The sequence below is a fragment of the Pseudorasbora parva genome, chromosome 8 (assembly GCF_024679245.1).
Source record: "Pseudorasbora parva isolate DD20220531a chromosome 8, ASM2467924v1, whole genome shotgun sequence".
NCBI lineage: Eukaryota > Metazoa > Chordata > Actinopteri > Cypriniformes > Gobionidae > Pseudorasbora > Pseudorasbora parva.
The window spans coordinates 18,807,494-18,828,549 of NC_090179.1; the positions used below are offsets into that span (position 1 = coordinate 18,807,494).

Genomic DNA, 21,056 nt, shown 5'->3' on the forward strand with positions numbered 1-21,056 from the left:
GGACTCCCAATTGCCACGAGCCCTCTGGCCAGTGGGTAGAGTAAACCGAGTTGTTACCAGCAGTGACGGGACAATTAGAGTGGCAGAAGTAACTATTGGTAATCGCACCTACAGTCGCCCTGTCTCTAAACTAATTGTGCTTCCAGAGATGCCTACTGATTCCAATGGTACATAATTTAAGGGTACAGGGACCTTTACTTGATTTCTAATTTGCTGTACAAATTAGGGGGCGGCTGTATAAAATCCCTGTTGAACTCTTAATTTGAATTTGTGTGTGACGTCGCAAGGGGGTGGAGTCAGGGACATGCACAAACAAGTTCGTTTCACAGAATGTTCGGTCGCTGCAATGAGACAGATTGTTTGTTTGGTGTGTGTGCGTTCTTGATAACGTAAGTTTACTTTAATATACATCATTATGTGACTGTGTATAGGTTTATATGTAGACATATGCATGCTTATTCCATATATTGTTGTTTTGCCGCGATATTTATTGCTCGTGCTAAGAATGTTTAGATTAACAGACGCATTTATGCAGGCAAGTTGGTTATAGCCAACATGTATAAAACGATGCTGATATGGATCGCCGTTATATTTGTGCTGTCACTTTACTGGCATACAGTTTGGGTGTGTTGTTTACATTATGTATAAGGAGTAGGCCTTTTTGATTGTGTTCAGCACCACATAATGTTATTACTCTGTTCTATTACTGGAACAAGAGCTCCATCTTGTGGTCATTGGTTTAATTTCACCCTGTACTACTCAATGTATAACTAAAGGTTGCTTTATTTACTGTGATATATATTTTCAAGCATTGCATTTCATTTATTCATTGTTATTGTTTATTTATTTCAGAAACCACACATAGAACTACATCTAACCCAAACTACTTGTGTATTTGACAGAATAAATAAATGCTTGGGAACTGAAGCTGTCATGCATTTATTTGCCTATAAACCTTCTGATAGAGGTTGAGTATTGGATGTTGACAAGCCAGTGCATTTACGCACATACATCTTTAACACCACCAGTGAGCAGCCGACACCCAGAAGAGAGAGCAGCCACAGCGAGCAACATCAAATGTCCTTCAAACCAAAAACCAACCACAAATTCAAACAAAAACAGAAGAGAAGCGGTGAAGAAACGGCAAACAACATCCTCTCAGTGGCTGCCAGCAATCAGCAACAGTCCCAATAGTAGCTCTGTTAGACTAGTCACAAACATAAGAAAATATAATAAAATCTACATTTAATAGTAAAGTTAACATGATTTGTGGGTGGAGAAGCGGCGAACAGACAACGCCAGCACAAATGATCTGTGACAACAGTACAAGACAATGATGTCATCTCCCATTGTCATGTCTTTAAATGGTAAGCTTTGAGAAGGAGGATATGGTTTTGTGGGTATGAGGAAGTTTCTCAAGGAAAAAAAATTAAACAGCAGCTTGCTGAATTTTTTTTTTGTCACCAATGGAGATGCAAAACGTCATGTGTTTTTAACTGATTTCAATCAAATACAGATATTTATTTATATACTAATTTATTTTAAAATAAATAAATAAATAAATAAAGAAAAAAGAAAAAAATGAAGGGTGTGGAACCTTATTCATACACATTTAGATGGTGATTGAGGAGACAATGGAAGGGACTGGACTTCATCCTAGTGATCATGAAACCACTCTTGAATTTGTTTAGCAATATGAAGTGAAAATGTCTGATTGGTGTTGTATTGCATTTCTTCTGTTCCGCAGAGGCCAGGCTTTGTGTGAAGCGCTCTGTGTTTAGCAGATTTGGTTATTTCTGAGACTCTCCCCCATGAAGACATTGTTCTATTGACAAAAGTTCACATCAGTCAAATGGAAAAATCCTTCTTTTCTAAAGTCTTTTACAAACTTTTATAAGTTGCGTTCATTAGCTAATTTTATAAACCTGAAAGACAAAAAGTACTAAGTCATCCACTTACAGCGGACTAACAAACATTATAAAAGTAGAGCTCAGTGTGTTAGCAATCAGAATTATTTATCACTAAAGAGAACATGACTTGTGCTATGACTTAATTTTAGTGATTGTCTGAATCATTATGGAACATCAGTGTTTGTCATATTCTAATGGGACCTTTTCAACAAGTTTCTCTCCAGTTTGTGTCTGGGCTTCTGAATGAAGACCTCACACATGTTTCAGCACCATGGTTAGAGGATTAAACAGATTGGTCTGTGCCATCTTGGTATGTCAACAAAAGTCAATATCAAAGAAGAATTTCATCATGATCATGTGATCCGAAGGATTTTTGTGACTGTCTTTATCAATCTTTATGCCTGTATCTTTGGCGATAAGAGAACATCATGTGCATTTTATTACCTTTGGCAAATAGTTTATCTGTACGTATAAGAACATCTAATACTCCTGAGTTGTTTGTAAGTTAGTGTATAGTAGCTTTGCCTACACTGTTGGTAAATATTGCAACACTGTTGTCTGTCATTTGTTCCTGTGAATGTGGAATATAGAGTTTTTCAATTGCACATTAAGTATTAAAACTAGGAACACTTTTTTATTTTATTTACTTTCTTTTATTGTATTTAAGTATTTTATGTGGATTATGGTAACGGTTTTAAGTTCAGATAAATGATTACACTCTTCATTACAATTTATTGTGTTCATTTAATTTTATTGAGAAATGTTCATTATTTGTTTAAAACTGTAACATGTAACATGAACCAAAAACAAAACAGTAACATAACATGTAGGTCACTGGAGCCGGACTGACTCAAGGACAAAGATCACGAACAAAATGACCATCAGCAAGGACCAACTGTAATACAGATTAATGATTACAATCTGCTTTTGTCTCCTTTGAAGGGTAAATGCTCAGACTGTTGCTCTAGTTGGAAGCAATAGTCTTGTCGATCCAGGAGCGCTGTGGGGAGATACGAGCGTAGACTACTGGGAATCTGGTGTCACAAGTGCGGATGCCCCAAGACACAGACCCCCTCAGAGTCCAGACCCCTGACCTCTCACACACCAGAGGACCACCAGAATCACCCTGTGGGAAACACACAGACACACATTTGAGATTGAAACCGCAGCAACATTCATATGGTAATGTGTTTGTCTTGATCTGTCTTCACATACCATGCAAGATGAGGATCCAGAGGCTCCAGCACAGATCATGTTATCAGTGATTGAGCTCTGACCCCAGATATGTCTGCACACAGCAGGACTCGTGATGGGCAGACCAGTCTGCTGCAGGATTAGAGGACTCACTAAAAAAAGAGAAGGAAACATCAAGACAGGATGTTCAGTCAAATGGAAAAAACAAACAAAAAAACAAACAAGTAATATACAGGAGTGTTTTTGCAATTCATCTTTGTCTAACAGGTCTCTCTCTAACTTACTTGTGGTGGAAGTTGCGCCCCATCCAGTGGTGAAGCAGCGGGTTCCAGGCAGGATGTTGATGGTTGATGGAGCCAGACACACAGGAGAGATACGGGGAGTGAAGACAACTGGAGACGCAAGTTTCAGCAACGCAATGTCATTGTTAAGACTCGAGCTGCTGTAGAGCGGATGGGTGATGACCTGCGCAGACAGAAAAGACAGAAAAAGATGAACGGTTACTAGAGGAAGCTGACTTTATGGAAGGTAATCTAAAGATATAATCATGTTTTATTACTTCTTGTCATCTTAAGCCTTTCATGCATTTTTTCATCTTACCTACAGCATGATTGTTATTTGAGAATACAGTACATATATTGTATTTCTTATGCTCAACTTTAAGCCTGTAATTCTGTTCATAATGTTCATAGTGAAAATTCATAATACATACTACTTGTATTTTTTTTTTATTGTTGTAGTCTAGTGATCATTTATTTCATTATGGTCAAATGAATTAACTTTATTTATACAGTACCTTATACAAATATTGATCACAGTGATAAACAGTAAACAGACTATTTTCAACTCTGCTGTAAAGCTACTCTAAAAAGACAATAGTGTCATTATTCAGCTCAAGTCATTTCAGTGTTGATTCAGTTCAATTCAGTTGTGTGAAAAAGCAGAAATGAACCAACAAATAAAAAGCGTTCATTTGCTGAACATTTAAATAAATCATACGAGTTGATCTCTCATTTTCCTTTCATCACTGAAATCATTTAACAATTTTACCTTGGAAACCAGTTTGACCTGGATGGGTTCAACATTGGAGCCACGATCATGTTCTCCAAGAATGACACGGTGATAGCCAACCCTAAAAAGAGAGAGCGGTAAAGACAGAACTATAAGTGTAAAAGGAAAGAGTAACAGCATCTATTAAGCACTATAATATGAAACGTTTGTCAGACTGAAGAATCTTACACAACAGCGCAGTGAGCAGCAGTGAGAACCCAGTTCTGGTTGATCAGGGATCCACCGCAGAAGTGGAATCCATTGGGAAGCTGTTTCAGAGGTAAAAGCATAGAGAACATGACATTACTCTTTGAAGAAATCAGGCAAATGCATGATAAAAGCCGGTCAATACACAGTTACCTGGAGAGAGACCTGCCAGGGCCAAGAACCAGATATGGCATTCTGTCCGTTCACAATCTTGCTGCCAATCGTCTGTGGCTTAATCGCAGGCACTCCACAACCTGTTGATAAAGAACTGAAGTTCACGACACAAGAATGAAGCACTTTATGTAGGTTTTGCATTTTTGAAAATATATATTCACCCATCACTTTTTTTGCAAACTTCTAAAGGAGACACTTACCCAGAGCAGAGGCCACCAGGGCAAAGCAGGTGATGGTGAAGATTATGATGTAGATGAGTTTGTGATGTCTCACTGTTTTACGTGTAGGTGGTCTCTCTTGCTTTTATATCATGTATAGCAGCTGCTAAATGTGGGACGTGATCGAGGTCCATCCCAGAAGCTCAGATGAGCTAACAGCTGAGGAATGTTGAGATCTGTTATTGCTGGAGACAATCAGCATCTGCATCTTTGAAGGCTTTATGACATATTTGTATTCATTTTTAAAACATCATTCGTCCTCTGTCATTGTAGGTTGTGAAATGTTTCTGATGTGAAAGAGTTTTTGTCGTTGTCTGTTGTGAGGTTTTATTCATTATACGTAAAGTGTTTCTGTAAATGAAGTGAAGACTAAAAATAGTATTTCTGAAATGCTCACAGTTAATAAGTAACTTTATTATTTTTTGACCTTTTTCAAATTCCTTTCAATATAAAGTATTGTCTTCTGTTTGTACACAGTGCTGAGAAAGACAATACAAATTCCTCACGATCAACACTAGAGAATGTGAGATTTTTTTACATAACCACTGAGAAACAAGTCGGAATTCCTTTTATTCATTCATTCAAACTTCTTCTAAGCAGACATTTTTTCTTTTTCTTTCTCAGAAGGAAAACTGCTTTTAAAAAACATAATTACCTTATCTCTGTGGACCGTAAAAACCCACAAGATAATCCGGCTCATCTTGTTCCAAACACATGTTCTGATGCTGCTCTTGATTTCTTGCTTATGTAAACTTCCTTTTTTAAGGTTCATGAGGAAGTACATATAGTGGGTTCGCGGAAAAAAACCCATGCGTTTAATTGTCCAAAGGGCGAATAATCACCCGGATGGACCGTAGGGCACATTCGGATCACTTTGCTCTGTTAATTACCACGCCGAATGACCTTTCGTACTTCCCCAGCTCCCGCTGACCGCTCCTTTGATTCCCCCGGATAGTGCCCGTATGGACGCAGATAGGGGGCGACCAAGGGCTAACTGGTGACCCCCCCTCCGTCCGTGGACCAACTAAACGTCCGCTCCTCATCTTCAAACAGGTAAAAGGGGTAAGTCGCTCCCTCGAGACCGCTAAACGTCCGATCCCCTGTTAAGAGATGGGGCGCGGTTGACCGCTGCCCGCCGGCCCGTTATTTGTCCGATCGACTATCGGTTTGACGGAGCGGTCAGCGAGGGTGAGGTCAGGGTCCCGCCAACCGACTATTTGCCCGATTACCTACTATTTTCGATTTCCGTGCCTTTCCATTGGACCAATCCTCGGGTGGGCGGGTGTGGCCACGCCCCCATCCCACGGACCGGTTATTCGTCCGATATCCCGCTAAATTTTCGATTCGCTCCCGTTCGCACACGGAAGGTCGCGGCTCCCCGAGATTCGGGTCCCCGGACCCCCGGGGGCCCCCGACTCGGGCCCCCGAGGCGCGGAGCCCTGCGACGTCGCCAATTTTTTCCCTGCGCCCCAGGGCCACGCCCTCCAGGTGTGCCGTTCGGGGGCCCCCCGTGTGCCAGGGTGCCAAATCTGGGGCCCGCGGGACCCCCGTAGCGAAATCCCTCTATGCCATTTTTGCAAGAGGGCCTGCCGGAGCGGGTTCGCGGACGCCGCTTCGAGAGGGCCCACGGACCGGGGGGCGGCTCTTTCCCGCTCGCCGCGGCCCCCCGAGTCAGGCGGGGACGGCCGTCGGACCCCCGGACGCTTTCGGGGGCCGAAAGGTCAAAAAAGAGGCCGCGATCCCTCTGGGCCGGTATGGCCGTAAATGCGGCTCGGGACGGCCCCCGTTCGGGGACGGAGGGGCGTGGCGTCTCGAGATTTCACGTGGAGACTCCCCGGGGGCCCCCGGAGCACGCCCCCGAAGCGCGAAGCTCTAGGGCCTTCCCGTGGGACCGCCCCTCCCCCGCTCGAAATCATTCAGGGGCCTCTATTTGCGTGCCATTGAAAGAGCCTTGAGGCAGAGCCTCGGCAGAGTGGCTCGGAACGACTCGCCTCGGCGCCAGGGCCAGGCCGTTTCGGGGTGTCGCTCGGGGGGGCCCCGAGAGTCGGCGTGCAAAATCCGGGGGCCCCGGGGACTTTGCGGCGAAATCCGTCCCCTCTGTTACTTAATGGAGGTCGTGAATATCGGCGACGAAACGGCTTCGGAGGGGCCGACCGGCCAGGGGGCGCCATTTCCCCTCTCGCCGCGATCGTCCGAGTCGGGCGGGAACGTCCGTCGGGCCCCCGGACGCTTCCGGGGGTCGAAAGGTCAAAAAAGAGGCCGCGATCCCTCTGGCCCGGTACGGCCGTAAATGCGGCTCGGGACGGCCCCCGTTCGGGGAGGGAGGGGCGGGGCGTCTCGAGATTTCTCGTCAAGACTCCCCAGGGGCCCCCGGCGCAGGTCCCCGAAGGGCGAAGCTCTAGGGCCTTCGCGTGGAACCGCCCCTCCCCCGCTCGAAATCATTCACAGGCCTCTGTTTGTGTGCCATTGACAGAGCCTCGAGGCAGAGCTTTGAGGCAGAGCCGGCCCGGAACGACTCGCCTCGGCGCCAGGGCCCGGCCGTTTCGGCAGGTCCCTCGGGGGGGCCCCGTGAGCCCCCGCGCAAAATACGGGGGCCCTGGGGACTTTGCGGCGAAATCCGTCCCCTCTGTTACTTAATGGAGGTCGTGAATATCGGCGACGAAACGGCTTCGGAGGGGCCGACCGGCCAGGGGGCGCCATTTCCCCTCTCGCCGCGATCCCCCGAGTCAGACGGAAACTTCCGGCGGACACGTGGCCTCTTTCGTGGGTCAAAAGGTCAAAAAAGCGACGCGCGTTCTTCGTCTCAGTTAATTAACGGCCCTCCCGGACGCGCGGCGATAAAACGGCTTGGGTAGGGCCGACCGGCCAGGGGGCGCCATTTTCCTTCTCGGCACGTTCCCCCGAGTCGGACGGGATAGTCGGACTGGCCCGCGGCCTCTTCCCGGGGTCGAAAGGTCAAAAAAAGAGGCGGCGCGTAAAAACGGCTTCGAGCGGCTCCCGTTCGGAGGCGAAAGGTCGCGCCGCCTCGAGATGGCGGAACGCGACTCTGCGGGGGCCCCCGGCTCACGTCCCCGAATCGTGAAACGCCAGGACCTCGTGGGCCTTCAGGCCTAACCCTAACCCTATCCCAAAAGAGCACTACTCGCTTAAATCAGCATACGGACGGCTCCCGTTCGGCGACGAAAGGTCGCGCCGCCCCGAGTTTCAGGATTCCGACTCTGCCGGGGCCCCCGACTCACGGCCCCGAAGCGTGAAAAGCTAGGTCCTCCTGGGAAAAAGTTGGCCCTTTGCAACTAAAAATCTCTCAAAAGCCTCTGAAGTCACAAGAGAATGAGAGGACCTTGTAAGAAAATGGAGTTAAAGGGTCAATTTAGTCCCCCTCTGCTCTAGAGCCAGGCTCTGTTAGTATGTCGCTCGGGGGGCCCCCAGGAGCCACCGTGCGAAATCTTGGGCCCGCGGGACCCCTGTAGCAAAATCCAACTCGGCTATTTTGCCAATACGTTTGCCATAGCGGTTTCGCGGACGGCGCTTCGGAAGGTCCGATCGGGGGGGCGGTTACGTTTTTCTTCTCGCCGCGGTCCCCCGAGTCAGACGGAAAAGTTTGGTGGGCCTTCGGCCTCTTTCAGGGGTCAAAAGGTCAAAAAAGGGAACGAGCACACGTTTTTGGAATATTCTGTGAATATTTTTGCTGATTTTTTAAAAGGCACTTCCCAAAACCCGAGGAATTTGAAACTTTGACACGTGGTACCCGAGCACCCCACGTACCAGCATTCGACGGCATTAGTGACTCGGGGCCTTTCGGTACGAACGGGAGCGGAAAACGCAAAAACGTCCTTTTCACATTTATGTTGGGGCAGTCAAATAGCGGTCCAACGGACGGCGACTTTTCTATGCAAATTAAGGAATTTCGGGACATTTTTGGAACGGAAACGCGTCCGGCTTAGTGCGCCGAGTGCGGTCGAGGTGTTTTTTTGTGTGAAAAAGTGTGCACAAAAAAGAATACGGGGCCCCTGCTCATGCTTTTTTGTGTTTCGCCTACGGCTCGAGTCTCAGAAATGCTCTGGGAAAACACTCTGAATCTCTGGTGTAGGCAAGGCCTCAAGGGCCTCTAATGAACGCACCCTCCCCCGAGGCCCTGGGACCCACGGTTCGGGAGTCACGGGCGGTTAAAGTTTTAGATTGTCGGCCTTATTTCTCCCGAACGCAGGGGCCCCGGGCCTCGTGTGAGGTATCGTTGGAAAGGTCTCGATGACCTCTAACGAAAGAGCCCTCCCCCGAGTTCCTGGGCCCCGTGGTTCGGGAGTAAGGGGCGGTTAAAAATGGTCGATTCTCGGCCTTATTTCTCCCGAACGCAGGGGCCCCGGGCCTCGTGTGAGGTCTCGTTGGAAAGGTCTCGAGGCCCTCTAACGAACGCACCCTCCCCCGGGAACCTGGGCCCCGCGGTTCGGGAGTCACGGGAAGTTAAAGTTGTAGATTCTCGGCCTTATTTCTCCCGATCTCAGGGGTCCAGGGCCTCGTGTGAGGTCTCGTTGGAAAGGACTCGAGGGCCTCTAACGAACGAGCCCTCCCCCGAGTTCCTGGGCCCCGCGGTTCGGGAGTAGCGGGCGGTTAAAAATGATGGATTCTCGGCCTTATTTCTCCTGAACGCATGGGCCCCGGGCCTCGTGTGAGGTGTCGTTGGAAAGGTCTCGGCGTCCTCTAAAGAACGAGCCCACCCTCGAGTTCCTGGGTCTCTCGGTTCGGGAGCAAGAGCCCTCGGAAGTTAAAATTTGCGTTCCGCCAGGGGGCGCCCCGGAGGCTGCACTCAAATCACCTAAAAGTTAGATGAGGGTGTTTGTTTGAGTGTGCCCTGTACAGTAGAGGTGTTTTCATCCATAAAATGTATATTAAATGTGAAATATCACCCATAAACACTGAGACCTGGAGTCAGTTATTTGACGGCCATTACGTAATTGGGAATCTGTACATCTTTGTGTTTTTGACTCCCGTTCGGCCCCAGAAGGCCCTAGGTCCACCAGGCTTGCGTTCCCGATAGGGGGTGCTGTGACGTAGAGAGGAGCGTTGGTTTGGGGGCCCTGGAGCCTCCCATAGCTGAACGGGAGCCCCGAACATAAAAACGTCCATTTTCAAATTTATGCTGTGGCCCCAAATAACCGGTCCACGGGACTGCCTTTTCTATGCAAATGAAGCACTCAAATCACCTAAAAGTTAGATGAGGGTGTTTGTTTGAGTGTGCCCTGTACAGCAGAGGTGTTTTCAGCCTGAGAAAACAGGGATCAAATAAACCTATGAGGCAAATGGGCCTGTTTTTTTTTGGGTGAGACCAGGGTAAGAGCGCATCACCTGGGCAGTATTTTTACCTGGTCTCACCAGAAAACTTGCTGTGAAAGCTTGGATTCAGGGATAGCATTTTATGTTTCATTAGCTTTTACTTTGGCCCATATTAATGTTTATGGAACCAAAAAATAGGAATACTGCCTGAAATAGGTATAGCGTAATGATTTCAGCGTAAAGCCAAGATTTCAGCTATTTTGTGAATATAGCAGTGCAATTTTGAAGTCATCCGGGTTCTCCCGCTACGAACGGGACCAGGAAACCCCAAAACATACCTGCTCTCATTTATGTAGAGGCCCCCAAATAACTGGTCCACGGGCCTGCCTTTTCTATGCAAATGAGGCACTCAAATCACCTGAAAGTTAGATGAGTGTGTTTGTTTGAGTGTGCCCTGATCAGTAGAGGTGTTTTCATCCATAAAAATGTATATTAAATGCTAAATATCACCTATGAACACTATGACCTGGAGTCAGTTATTTGACGGCCATTACGTAATTGGGAATCTGTACGTCTTTGTGTTTTCCACTCCCGTTCGGCCCCAGAAGGCCCTAGGGCCACCTGGCTTGCGTTCCTATCTACGTCTCAGTGGCCTCTATCTGAATCCAGAGTTCCGAGAAGATCAGAGAAACTTGATTTTCCACCCCAAAAAATCTATAAGGCATACCCCTTTGTGTTTTTTGGAGGGAAATTTTCAAGTTTCTCCATTCTTCTATGAACTTTGGATTTCGATAGGGGGTGCTGTGACGTAGAGAGGAGCGTTGGTTTGAGGGCCCTGGAGCCTTCCATAGCTGAACGGGAGCCCCGAACATAAAAACGTCCATTTTCAAATTTATGCTGTGGCCCCAAATAACGGGTCCACGGGAATGCCTTTTCTATGCAAATTAAGCACTCAAATCACCTAAAAGTTAGATGATGGTGTTTGTTTGAGTGTGCCCTGTACAGCAGAGGTGTTTTCAGCCTGAGAAAACAGGGATCAAATAGACCTATGAGGCAAATGGGCCTGTTTTTTTTTGGGTGAGACCAGGGTAAGAGCGCATCACCTGGGCAGTATTTTTACCTGGTCTCACCAGAAAACTTGCTGTGAAAGCTTGGATTCAGGGATAGCATTTTATGTTTCATTAGCTTTTACTTTGCCCAATATTAATTAATGTGAGTTCCTGGGCCCCGGGGTTTGGGAGTAACGGACGGTTAAAAATGTGGATTCTTGACCTTATTTCTCGTGAACGCAGTGGTCCCGGGAGCTGGGGATGGTGGGGTTGGAAGGGCCCCTAGGCCTTCTCCCAGCACCCGAAATTTGGAGCTCCAACTCGGTTTGGTTTCCGAGAAACGGCCCCTCAAAGCTAGACCGGAAGTGACCGTATCTCGGAAACCGAAGGTCCCAGGAGCTAGGGACGGTGGGCTTGGAAGGGCCCCTAGGCCTTCTCCTAGCACCAGAAATATGGAGCTCCAAATCGGTTTGGTTTCTGAGAAACGGCCCTTCAAAGCTGGACCGGAAGTGACCGTATCTCGGAAACCGGAGGCCCCAGAAGCTGGGGACGGTGGGGATAGAGGGTGCCCCCAGAGACCATCCAGAGCCCGGAGTTTGGAGCTCAAACTCGGCTTGCCTTCCGAGATAATCCAGGTTATACATAAGGGACTTTTGGACAAAAAGGCCTCTATCTCAGTAAGGAAAGGTCCCAGCGGCTCGTCCTTAGGGGTGGTGCGGGGTCTTCAGGGGCCCTCTGGGGCCCCAGAGTCACAAGCCTCTGGGACTCTTCGTTCTGAAGCGCACCCTTTCCTGTTGGGCCCCGTGTCTCGGCCTGTGGGGGCGCTAGAAGCTCGAAACTTTGGGTTCCTATAGGGGGCGCTGGGGTCTCACCCTGTGTCGAACGAGCCCGCCCCCCAGGTCAAGGGCCTCCCGGGTCGGGAGTTAGAAATCATGCAAGTTCTGGATACTGTCATGCTTTACCATATGTGGTAAAATCAACCCCAAGAATTGGCCAAAATGGGACTGCCTTTTCTATGCAAATGAAGCACTCAAATCACCTAAAAGTTAGATGAGGGTGTTTGTTTGAGTGTGCCCTGTACAGTAGAGGTGTTTTCAGCCTGAGAAAACAGGGATCAAATAGACCTATGAGGCAAATGGGCCTGTTTTTTTTTGGGTGAGACCAGGGTAAGAGCGCATCACCTGGGCAGTATTTTTACCTGGTCTCACCAGAAAACTTGCTGTGAAAGCTTGGATTCAGGGATAGCATTTTATGTTTCATTAGCTTTTACTTTGGCCCATATTAATGTTTATGGGCTTAATTTAAAGAGGGGATTCAGGGCTACAATTTTAATTATGACAACTGAAATTCTGAGTTTAATGGCCTGAACATCTGGCCAAAAAATAGGAATACTGCCACGTAATGATTTCAGCGTAAAGCCAAGATTTCAGCTATTTTGTGAATATAGCAGTGCAATTTTGAAGTCATCCGGGTTCTCCCGCTACGAACGGGACCAGGAAACCCCAAAACATACCTGCTCTCATCTATGTAGAGGCCCCCAAATAACTGGTCCACGGGCCTGCCTTTTCTATGCAAATGAGGCACTCAAATCACCTGAAAGTTAGATGAGTGTGTTTGTTTGAGTGTGCCCTGATCAGTAGAGGTGTTTTCATCCATAAAAATGTATATTAAATGCTAAATATCACCTATGAACACTATGACCTGGAGTCAGTTATTTGACGGCCATTACGTAATTGGGAATCTGTACGTCTTTGTGTTTTCGACTCCCGTTCGGCCCCAGAAGGCCCTAGGGCCACCTGGCTTGCGTTCCTATCTACGTCTCATTGGCCTCTATCTGAATCCAGAGTTCCGAGAAGATCAGAGAAACTTGATTTTCCACCCCAAAAAATCTATAAGGCATACCCCTTTGTGTTTTTTGGAGGGAAATTTTCAAGTTTCTCCAATCTTCTTGGAACTTTGGATTCAGATAGGGGGTGCTGTGACGTAGAGAAGAGCGTTGGTTTGGGGGCCCTGGAGCCTTCCATAGCTGAACGGGAGCCCCGAACATAAAAACGTCCATTTTCAAATTTATGCTGTGGCCCCAAATAACGGGTCCACGGGACTGCCTTTTCTATGCAAATTAAGCACTCAAATCACCTAAAAGTTAGATGAGGGTGTTTGTTTGAGTGTGCCCTGTACAGTAGAGGTGTTTTCATCCATAAAATGTATATTAAATGTGAAATATCACCCATAAACACTGAGACCTGGAGTCAGTTATTTGACGGCCATTACGTAATTGGGAATCTGTACGTCTTTGTGTTTTCGACTCCCGTTCGGCCCCAGAAGGCCCTAGGGCCACCAGGCTTGCGTTTCTATCTACGTCTCAGCGGCCCCTATCGGAATCCAGAGTTTCGAGAAGATCAGAGAAACTTGATTTTCCACCCCAAAAAATTCAATTTCACCCGTGTATACTGTGAGGTTGGATTCCACGGAATTTCCCACCACGTTTGATCTGATGTGCCGATTGGTCGACCTTTACCTCGCCCCTTTGTCATTTTCACCCGTGTGTAATGTGAAGTTGGATTCCACGGAATTTCCCACCACGTTTGATCTGATGTGCCGATTGGTCGACCTTTACCTCGCCCCTTTGTCAATACCACCCGTGTATACTGTGAGGTTGGATTCCACGGAATTTCCCACCACGTTTGATCTGATGTGCCGATTGGTCGACCTTTACCTCGCCCCTTTGTCAATACCACCCGTGTATACTGTGAGGTTGGATTCCACGGAATTTCCCACCACGTTTGATCTGATGTGCCGATTGGTCGACCTTTACCTCGTCCCTTTGTCAATTTCACCCGTGTATAATGTGAGGTTGGATTCCACGGAATTTCCCACCACGTTTGATCTGATGTGCCGTCAGCCGATTGGTCGACCTTAACCTCGCCCCTTTCAATTTCACACGTGTTTAATGTGAGGTTGTAAACCGCAGGCTATAAAAGACCCCTGCCCCGACACTCTTTGTCATTCACTTACATTTCACACAGCTGTTTTTTTCGCGCACCACACTGTCATCGCTCTCACACATACACCCACACACTTTGCACCTCACGGTTCCTGACGCGTTCCGCACTTTTGTTTTTTCGGTTTGAAAAATGGTTGTCGACTGCCCCATTTGCTACAGAGGGTACAGCCAGCTCAGCCAGCATCTTCGCGTGAGTCATGGCGTTCGAAACAAGGAGGAGAGGAAACTTCTTCTCTCCATCCCATCCGGCAGGGTGGATGTTCGTAAAGGCACCTGCCCCGTGCTGGGCTGCGGAAAGGCGACCGCCCGGATGGACCGGCACCTCAAGGCCCACACGGAACTGACGTCTCGGGCCCGCAGCCAGGCCATGGACTCCCTCAAGAGAAAAAAGATCCTCGCAGACCTGGCCAAGCTGCGGGCCAGCGACCCGGCAATTCCAATGTCCTCCATGCTTGACCTAAACGAGGCCGGGGACATCGGTGACGACCCCGTCTGTGCGCTGGGAGACGAGGAGGAGCAGCAGGAGGGGCAGCAGCAGCCGACGGCCACCCCCTGCGACAACCCCCGATGCTGGGCGGCCCAGGAAGACCTCCGGAAGCAGGTGGAGATTTTGACAGATTCGCTTTGCAAATTGTCTCGGCGCTTCCGCCTGCTCAAGAGGAGGTGCCTGGGCCCCCCATCCAGCCATCTCTCACGGGTGGCCGGCAAGCTCCTCGCCTCCTGTCGTGCGCCAGGGATAGGAGCGGCTGCTGTGGCGGCGGAGGAGGAAGAGGACGAGGACGACAACGAGCCCCTGGCCCAGCCGTTACAGGACCCCGAGCTGGAGCTGGAGCCGGAGCCGGAGCCGGAGCCGGAGCCAGGGGCTACTTCTTCCGCTGCTGCTGTGGCGACGGCTGTGGTGCCGGCGACCGCATCGCCCTCCACCTCCTGCTCCTCCGTCGCCTACCCTTTCCCAGATTACGTGCCAGCTCTGAGTGAGTACCTCTTGCCCTCTCTTTCTCACTGTGTCTCTGTGGCTGTTGTTCTAACTGTTGTTCTGACTGACCCTGTTGTTCTAACTGACCCTGTTGTTTTAACTGACCCTGTTGTTCTGACTGACACTGTTGTTCTCACTGACCCTGTTGTTTTAACTGACCCTGTTGTTCTAACTGACCCTGTTGTTCTCACTGACCCTGTTGTTTTAACTGACCCTGTTGTTCTGACTGACACTGTTGTTCTCACTGACCCTGTTGTTTTAACTGACCCTGTTGTTCTAACTGACCCTGTTGTTCTAACTGACCCTGTTGTGCTTGTGTGTTTTTCCGCAGATGTGTTGATTGAGGAATTCAGAGGCCACCAGGAGGGAGCGGATCCGGGGCCGAGGCTGGTAAATAATGTAGCCTCCAAAGTATTTCGCATCAAGAACTTTGTGGGCTACATGGCGGCGGGGCAGACGGATCTGGCAAGCCTGGGCTTCCTTAATCAGACGGCGAGGATGCGGTCTTGGCTGAACAGCCTCAACCAGGCCAAGATCGCGGAGCCGACCATACATCATTATCTGAAAAATGTGGCCCAGTTCCTGGCCTACGTGGCCGAGACCCCGCCACCCACCAGCCGGCTCTCCCGGACAGTCATGGTGGGGCTGAACCGGGAGATCAAAAACATGATCCGCTCCGTCCGGCGGAGAGTGGTTATGCATGAGGTGAAGGTCAAGCAGGCCAAGGAGGGCCGCCTCATCTCGAAGACCACTCTCCGCCAGTGCCTGGCCAAGGCAAAGGTAGCCATCCCGAAGATCCTGGGTAAGTTTTTGACTCCTCTCACCTTCAAGACACACACACACACACACACATACTTGACAATTCTCCCTCTTTTCACACAGCCCGTCTCTGCCAGTCACCCAACAGGAATGACCAGTGGTCGTTCTATGGACACCTCACTGCATACTTTGCCTGCATTTATGGGCATCGCAGTGGGGTGTTCCAAAACATGACCATCCAAGAGGTAGAGGCGGCCAGGAAGAACTCTAAGGATGGCTGCTATGTGATCAATGTGAGTGGTTTTATCTCTTTCTCTCTCTCTCTCTCTCTCTCTCTCTCTCTCTCTGTCTCTCAGTCTCTTACACTTTGTCTCTGTTTCCGCAGATATCAACACACAAGACAAACCAGGCGTTCGGAGCGGCCCAGTTGGCCTTAAACGAGGAGGAATTTGAATGGATGACGGGGTTCCTGGAGCTGAGGCCCTATATGGTGGGGGGGGCCGACCCCACCTACTTTTTTTTTACATCAAAGCCCAGCTCATGCAAAAATCTTAATCAATACTTTCAGGATGCATGGGCTGGGATGGGCCTCCCAGGAACCCCGAACTTTACTGAAATCCGGACGTCCATCGCCACCCACGTAAGTGCTCCCGCATGGCTTGAGTTTCTGAGGTGTGTGTTTCTGAGGTGTGTGTTTGTTTCTGACTATGCTTTCCACTCTATCCACACAGGCCAAGAACACCCATAACCCCGGGGACCGGCACAAGGTGTCCCAATTTATGTGCCACGATACCTCCACGGCTGACCGGTTCTACGCCCTCAATCTAGATGCCACACAGGCTCGGGAGCACCGGAGACTATTTGAGGCGGCCGTGGAGGGAGAGGACACCACCCCGGGGTCTCCGGAGAAGAAAGTTAGAAAAAGAAAGAGGCCCACCAAGCCCATCAGGACCACCAGGCCGGCCAGGCGAACCCCCGCCAGCCCGTCTCCCTCCGACAGCCATGAAGAGGAGGTGGATTCTGCCGCTTCCGTAAGTCCATCATTCTCATCGGTGGGAGGATTGTTTAACCATTCGTTGGTTGGCGTGTTTGCTGACTCTTATTTTCTTTCCATTTCAGAAGGGACCCACCACCCCCAAAAAACGGAGGGTCCTGACTCCCAGGAAGGGATACCCTCTGGTCTTGATTTCACCCCTGAAAACGCAGACCCTCCGGATCTTGGCGAAGCGGCAGAGGAAGCCACCAAAGTTTTTTTGATTTGTTCCCGGTGTTCTGTATATATGTGTTCTTGTTTTAAATAAAATGTTGAAAAGTTCATTACTCTCATGTCTTTTTTTGGCTGCAAAGCAAGTGTCTGATGCACTGAATAAAAGAATATTATCACATATGGTGAAGTACACCCTTCTGATAGGCGGTGCTGTGGCTGAGAGAGGAGCGTTGGTTTGGGGGCCCTGGAGCCTTCCATAGCTGAACGGGAGCCCCGAACATAAAAACTTCCATTTTCAAATTTATGCTGTGGCCCCAAATAACGGGTCCACGGGACTGCCTTTTCTATGCAAATTAAGCACTCAAATCACCTGAAAGTTAGATGAGTGTGTGTGTTTGAGTGTGCCCTGTAAAGTAGAGTTGTTTTCATCCATAAAATGTATATTAAATGCTAAATATCACCCATAAACACTGAGACCTGGAGTCAGTTATTTGTCGGCCATTACGTAATTGGGAATCTGTACGTCTTTGTGTTTTCAACTCCCGTTTGGCCCCAGAAGGCCCTAGGGCCACCAGGCTTGCGTTCCTATCTACGTCTCATCGGCCCCTATCGGAATCCAGAGTTTCGAGAAGATCAGAGAAACTTGATTTTCCACCCCAAAAAATTCAATTTCACCCGTGTATACTGTGAGGTTGGATTCCACGGAATTTCCCACCACGTTTGATCTGATGTGCCGATTGGTCGACCTTTACCTCGCCCCTTTGTCAATACCACCCGTGTATACTGTGAGGTTGGATTCCACGGAATTTCCCACCACGTTTGATCTGATGTGCCGATTGGTCGACCTTTACCTCGCCCCTTTGTCAATACCACCCGTGTATAATGTGAGGTTGGATTCCACGGAATTTCCCACCACGTTTGATCTGATGTGCCGATTGGTCGACCTTTACCTCGCCCCTTTGTCAATACCACCCGTGTATACTGTGAGGTTGGATTCCACGGAATTTCTCACCACGTTTGATCTGATGTGCCGATTGGTCGACCTTTACCTCGCCCCTTTGTCAATACCACCCGTGTATACTGTGAGGTTGGATTCCACGGAATTTCCCACCACGTTTGATCTGATGTGCCGATTGGTCGACCTTTACCTCGCCCCTTTGTCAATTTCACCCGTGTATAATGTGAGGTTGGATTCCACGGAATTTCCCACCACGTTTGATCTGATGTGCCGATTGGTCGACCTTTACCTCGCCCCTTTGTCAATACCACCCGTGTATACTGTGAGGTTGGATTCCACGGAATTTCCCACCACGTTTGATCTGATGTGCCGATTGGTCGACCTTTACCTCGCCCCTTTGTCAATACCACCAGTGTATACTGTGAGGTTGGATTCCACGGAATTTCCCACCACGTTTGATCTGATGTGCCGATTGGTCGACCTTTACCTCGCCCCTTTGTCAATTTAAGTACACCCTTCTGATAGGCGGTGCTGTGGCTGAGAGAGGAGCGTTGGTTTGGGGGCCCTGGAGCCTTCCATAGCTGAACGGGAGCCCCGAACATAAAAACGTCCATTTTCAAATTTATGCTGTGGCCCCAAATAACGGGTCCACGGTACTGCCTTTTCTATGCTAATTAAGCACTCAAATCACCTGAAAGTTAGATGAGTGTGTTTGTTTGAGTGTGCCCTGTACAGTAGAGGTGTTTTCATCCATAAAAATGTATATTAAATGTGAAATATCATCTATGAACACTATGACCTGGAGTCAGTTATTTGGCAGCCATTACGTAATTGGGAATCTGTACGTCTTTGTGTTTTCGACTCCCGTTCGGGAACGCAGAGGCCCCGATGCTCGTGTGGGGACTTGTTAGAAATCTGCAGCCCTCCCCGTGTCAACCAAGCCTACCCCTGAGATCCTGGGCCCCGTGGTTCGGGAGTAATGGGCGGTTAAAAATGTGGATTCTTGGCCTTATTTCTCGTGAAAGCAGTGGTCCTGGGAGCTGGGGACGGTGGGGTTGGAAGGGCCCCTAGGGCTTCTCCCAGCACCAGAAATTTGGAGCTCCAACTCGGTTTGGTTTCCGAGAAACGACCCCTCAAACCTGGACCGGAAGTGACCGTATCTCGGAAACCGAAGGTTCCAGGAGCTGGGGACGATGGGGTTGGAAGGCCCCCTATGGATTCTCCCAGCACCATAAATTTGGAGCTCCAACTCGGTTTTGTTTCCGAGAAACGGCCCCTCAAAGCTGGACCGGAAGTGACCGTATCTCGGAAACCGGAGGCTCCCAGAGCTGGAGACGGTGGGGTTAGAAGGGGCCCCCAGAGCCCTCCCATTGCCCGGAGTTTGGAGCTCAAATTCGGCTCTCCTTCCGAGATAATCCCAATTATACATAAGGGACTTTTGGACAAAAGGGCCTCTATCTCGGCAAAGGAAGGTCCCAGCGGCTCGTCCTTAGGAGTGGTGCGGGGACTTTAGGGGCCCTCTCGGACCTCAGAGTCACAAGCCTCTGGGACTCTTCGTTCTGAAGTGCACCCTTTTCTGTTGGGCCCCGTGTCTCGGCCTGTGGGGGCGCTAGAAGCTCGAAACTTTGGGTTCCTATAGGGGGCGCTGGGGTCTTGCTGGAAAGGTGCCGCCGCCCCCCCCTCTTATTGTAAAAAGAAATCACACCGCCGTAGAGATTTGCACTTCGGGGGCCCGTGACGGGGCCCCCCCGAGAGCCGGAATCCCGAGTCCCGGGTCCCCACGACCTTTCGTCTCCGAACGGGAGCGACGCGTAAAAATAGCGGGTAATCGGTCAAATAACGGTCCCGTGGGATGGGGGCGTGGCCTGGGAGCGGTCAGGGGGGGTCACCTGATCATTTGACCAATATAGCGGGTAATCGGTCAAATAGTGGTTCCGTGGGATGGGGGCGTGGCTTAGGAGCGGTCAGGGAGGGTCACCTGATCATTCGACCAATATAGTGGGTAATCGGTCAAATAGTGGTTCCGTGGGAGGGGGCGTGGCTTAGGAGCGGTCAGGGAGTCACCTGATCACTGGCCCGGAATAGCGGGTAATCGGGCGAATAACGTGTCCGTGGGACGGGGGCGTGGCCTAGGAGCGGTCAGCAAGGTCCGGAACAAAGGGGTAATCGAGAAACGTCCGAACCCGAATTATACGAATGGCGTAGAAGCCCCCTGGGAGTAATACGGGACTGGGACGGTGTGTTCAGCCACACCCTGGGCGAAGGCGGTATTGCATCTGGGGCCCTCAAACTAGGGGGCGCTCCCGTCCGACCCCCGGCGGGGTCAGGGGCGCCGGACCTGCCCTGGCCGCTTCGGCCGGTCAGGGAGGGCCGGCGGAGCGCGTCGGCCGCCCCCCCAAAAATTTCCGCTGACCGGCGCGCAGCGACCGCGACCCCGCGTCCGCGACCCCGCTCCCCGTTGACGGTCCGGACACTTTCGGCAGCGCTCTGAGCTGTCGGGACTACCTAGAGTTAGCAGAAATGTCAGACTGTTTTTTAAATGTGATCAATATCCAAAATTGTAATAAATGTTAATATTTGGTATAATTACTGTATACATAATGTAGATGTGCATGATATCTTGGTCGTTTTATGGCTGATTTTCTAATCCTTATGCCACTTTTGATTTGATCAAAAAAGTGAATGCTCTCAAGCTAAAATATTAGTTAACACATTATTTTAGGGTGAAGTAGTTACACGTTACTACATGTTCTTACTATAGTAATAACAGTAAGTGATGTATAATTACAAGTAACTAGCCCTAAACCAAACCCCAACCCTAACTGTGACTCTATAGTAAGTACATGTGGTTAATAAATAATACTCAGTATATTTAATGTAACTACATCACCTTAAAATAAAGTAAAATATTATTTTTACCTTGATCAAGTTAGCGATCTGTGTGTTTGTGTCTGTCTACATGTGCAAATTCATCAGCTGATAATATCAATGACAGTAAAGAACAGTTTGAAAGTCTACACACTATTGGTGGATTTTACATGATACAAAATATAATAGCCTAATTATTGAGCAGTCCTCT

General features: G+C 49.1%; 2 protein-coding genes across 2 annotated transcripts; one reads left to right on the forward strand and one right to left on the reverse strand.

The window, feature by feature from the left end:
• Positions 1-2,660: 2,660 nt before the first annotated feature.
• Positions 2,661-4,444, reverse strand: LOC137084503 (chymotrypsin-like protease CTRL-1). The gene is made up of 5 exons (XM_067450776.1): positions 4,344-4,444; positions 4,155-4,236; positions 3,389-3,569; positions 3,126-3,256; positions 2,661-3,036 (listed from the first exon to the last, which is right to left on the reverse strand). The coding sequence occupies exons 1-5, from the start codon at positions 4,442-4,444 to the stop codon at positions 2,875-2,877; spliced, it is 657 nt and encodes a 218-aa protein (XP_067306877.1). The 3' UTR covers positions 2,661-2,874.
• An 8,712-nt stretch (positions 4,445-13,156) lies between these two features.
• Positions 13,157-17,127, forward strand: LOC137085081 (uncharacterized). Its single transcript, XM_067451642.1, has 6 exons — positions 13,157-15,051; positions 15,385-15,855; positions 15,936-16,105; positions 16,198-16,452; positions 16,544-16,843; positions 16,932-17,127. The coding sequence occupies exons 1-6, from the start codon at positions 14,208-14,210 to the stop codon at positions 17,067-17,069; spliced, it is 2,178 nt and encodes a 725-aa protein (XP_067307743.1). The 5' UTR covers positions 13,157-14,207; the 3' UTR covers positions 17,070-17,127.
• The last annotated feature ends 3,929 nt before the right edge of the window (positions 17,128-21,056 follow it).

Bases quoted from the DNA above. Each gene is read 5' to 3' on its own strand.
- LOC137084503 (XM_067450776.1), bottom strand. From the start codon at position 4,444: ATGCTTTTACCTCTGAAACAGCTTCCCAATGGATTCCACTTCTGCGGT. The intron at 4,237-4,343 runs GTAAGATTCTTC...CTCTCTTTTTAG, and splicing joins GCTGCTCACTGCGCTGTTGT to GGTTGGCTATCACCGTGTCA. The intron at 3,257-3,388 runs GTAAGTTAGAGA...CTCTTTTTTTAG, and splicing joins GGGCGCAACTTCCACCACAA to TGAGTCCTCTAATCCTGCAG.
- LOC137085081 (XM_067451642.1), top strand. From the start codon at position 14,208: ATGGTTGTCGACTGCCCCATTTGCTACAGAGGGTACAGCCAGCTCAGC. The intron at 16,453-16,543 runs GTAAGTGCTCCC...CTATCCACACAG, and splicing joins GGACGTCCATCGCCACCCAC to GCCAAGAACACCCATAACCC. The intron at 16,844-16,931 runs GTAAGTCCATCA...TTTCCATTTCAG, and splicing joins AGGTGGATTCTGCCGCTTCC to AAGGGACCCACCACCCCCAA.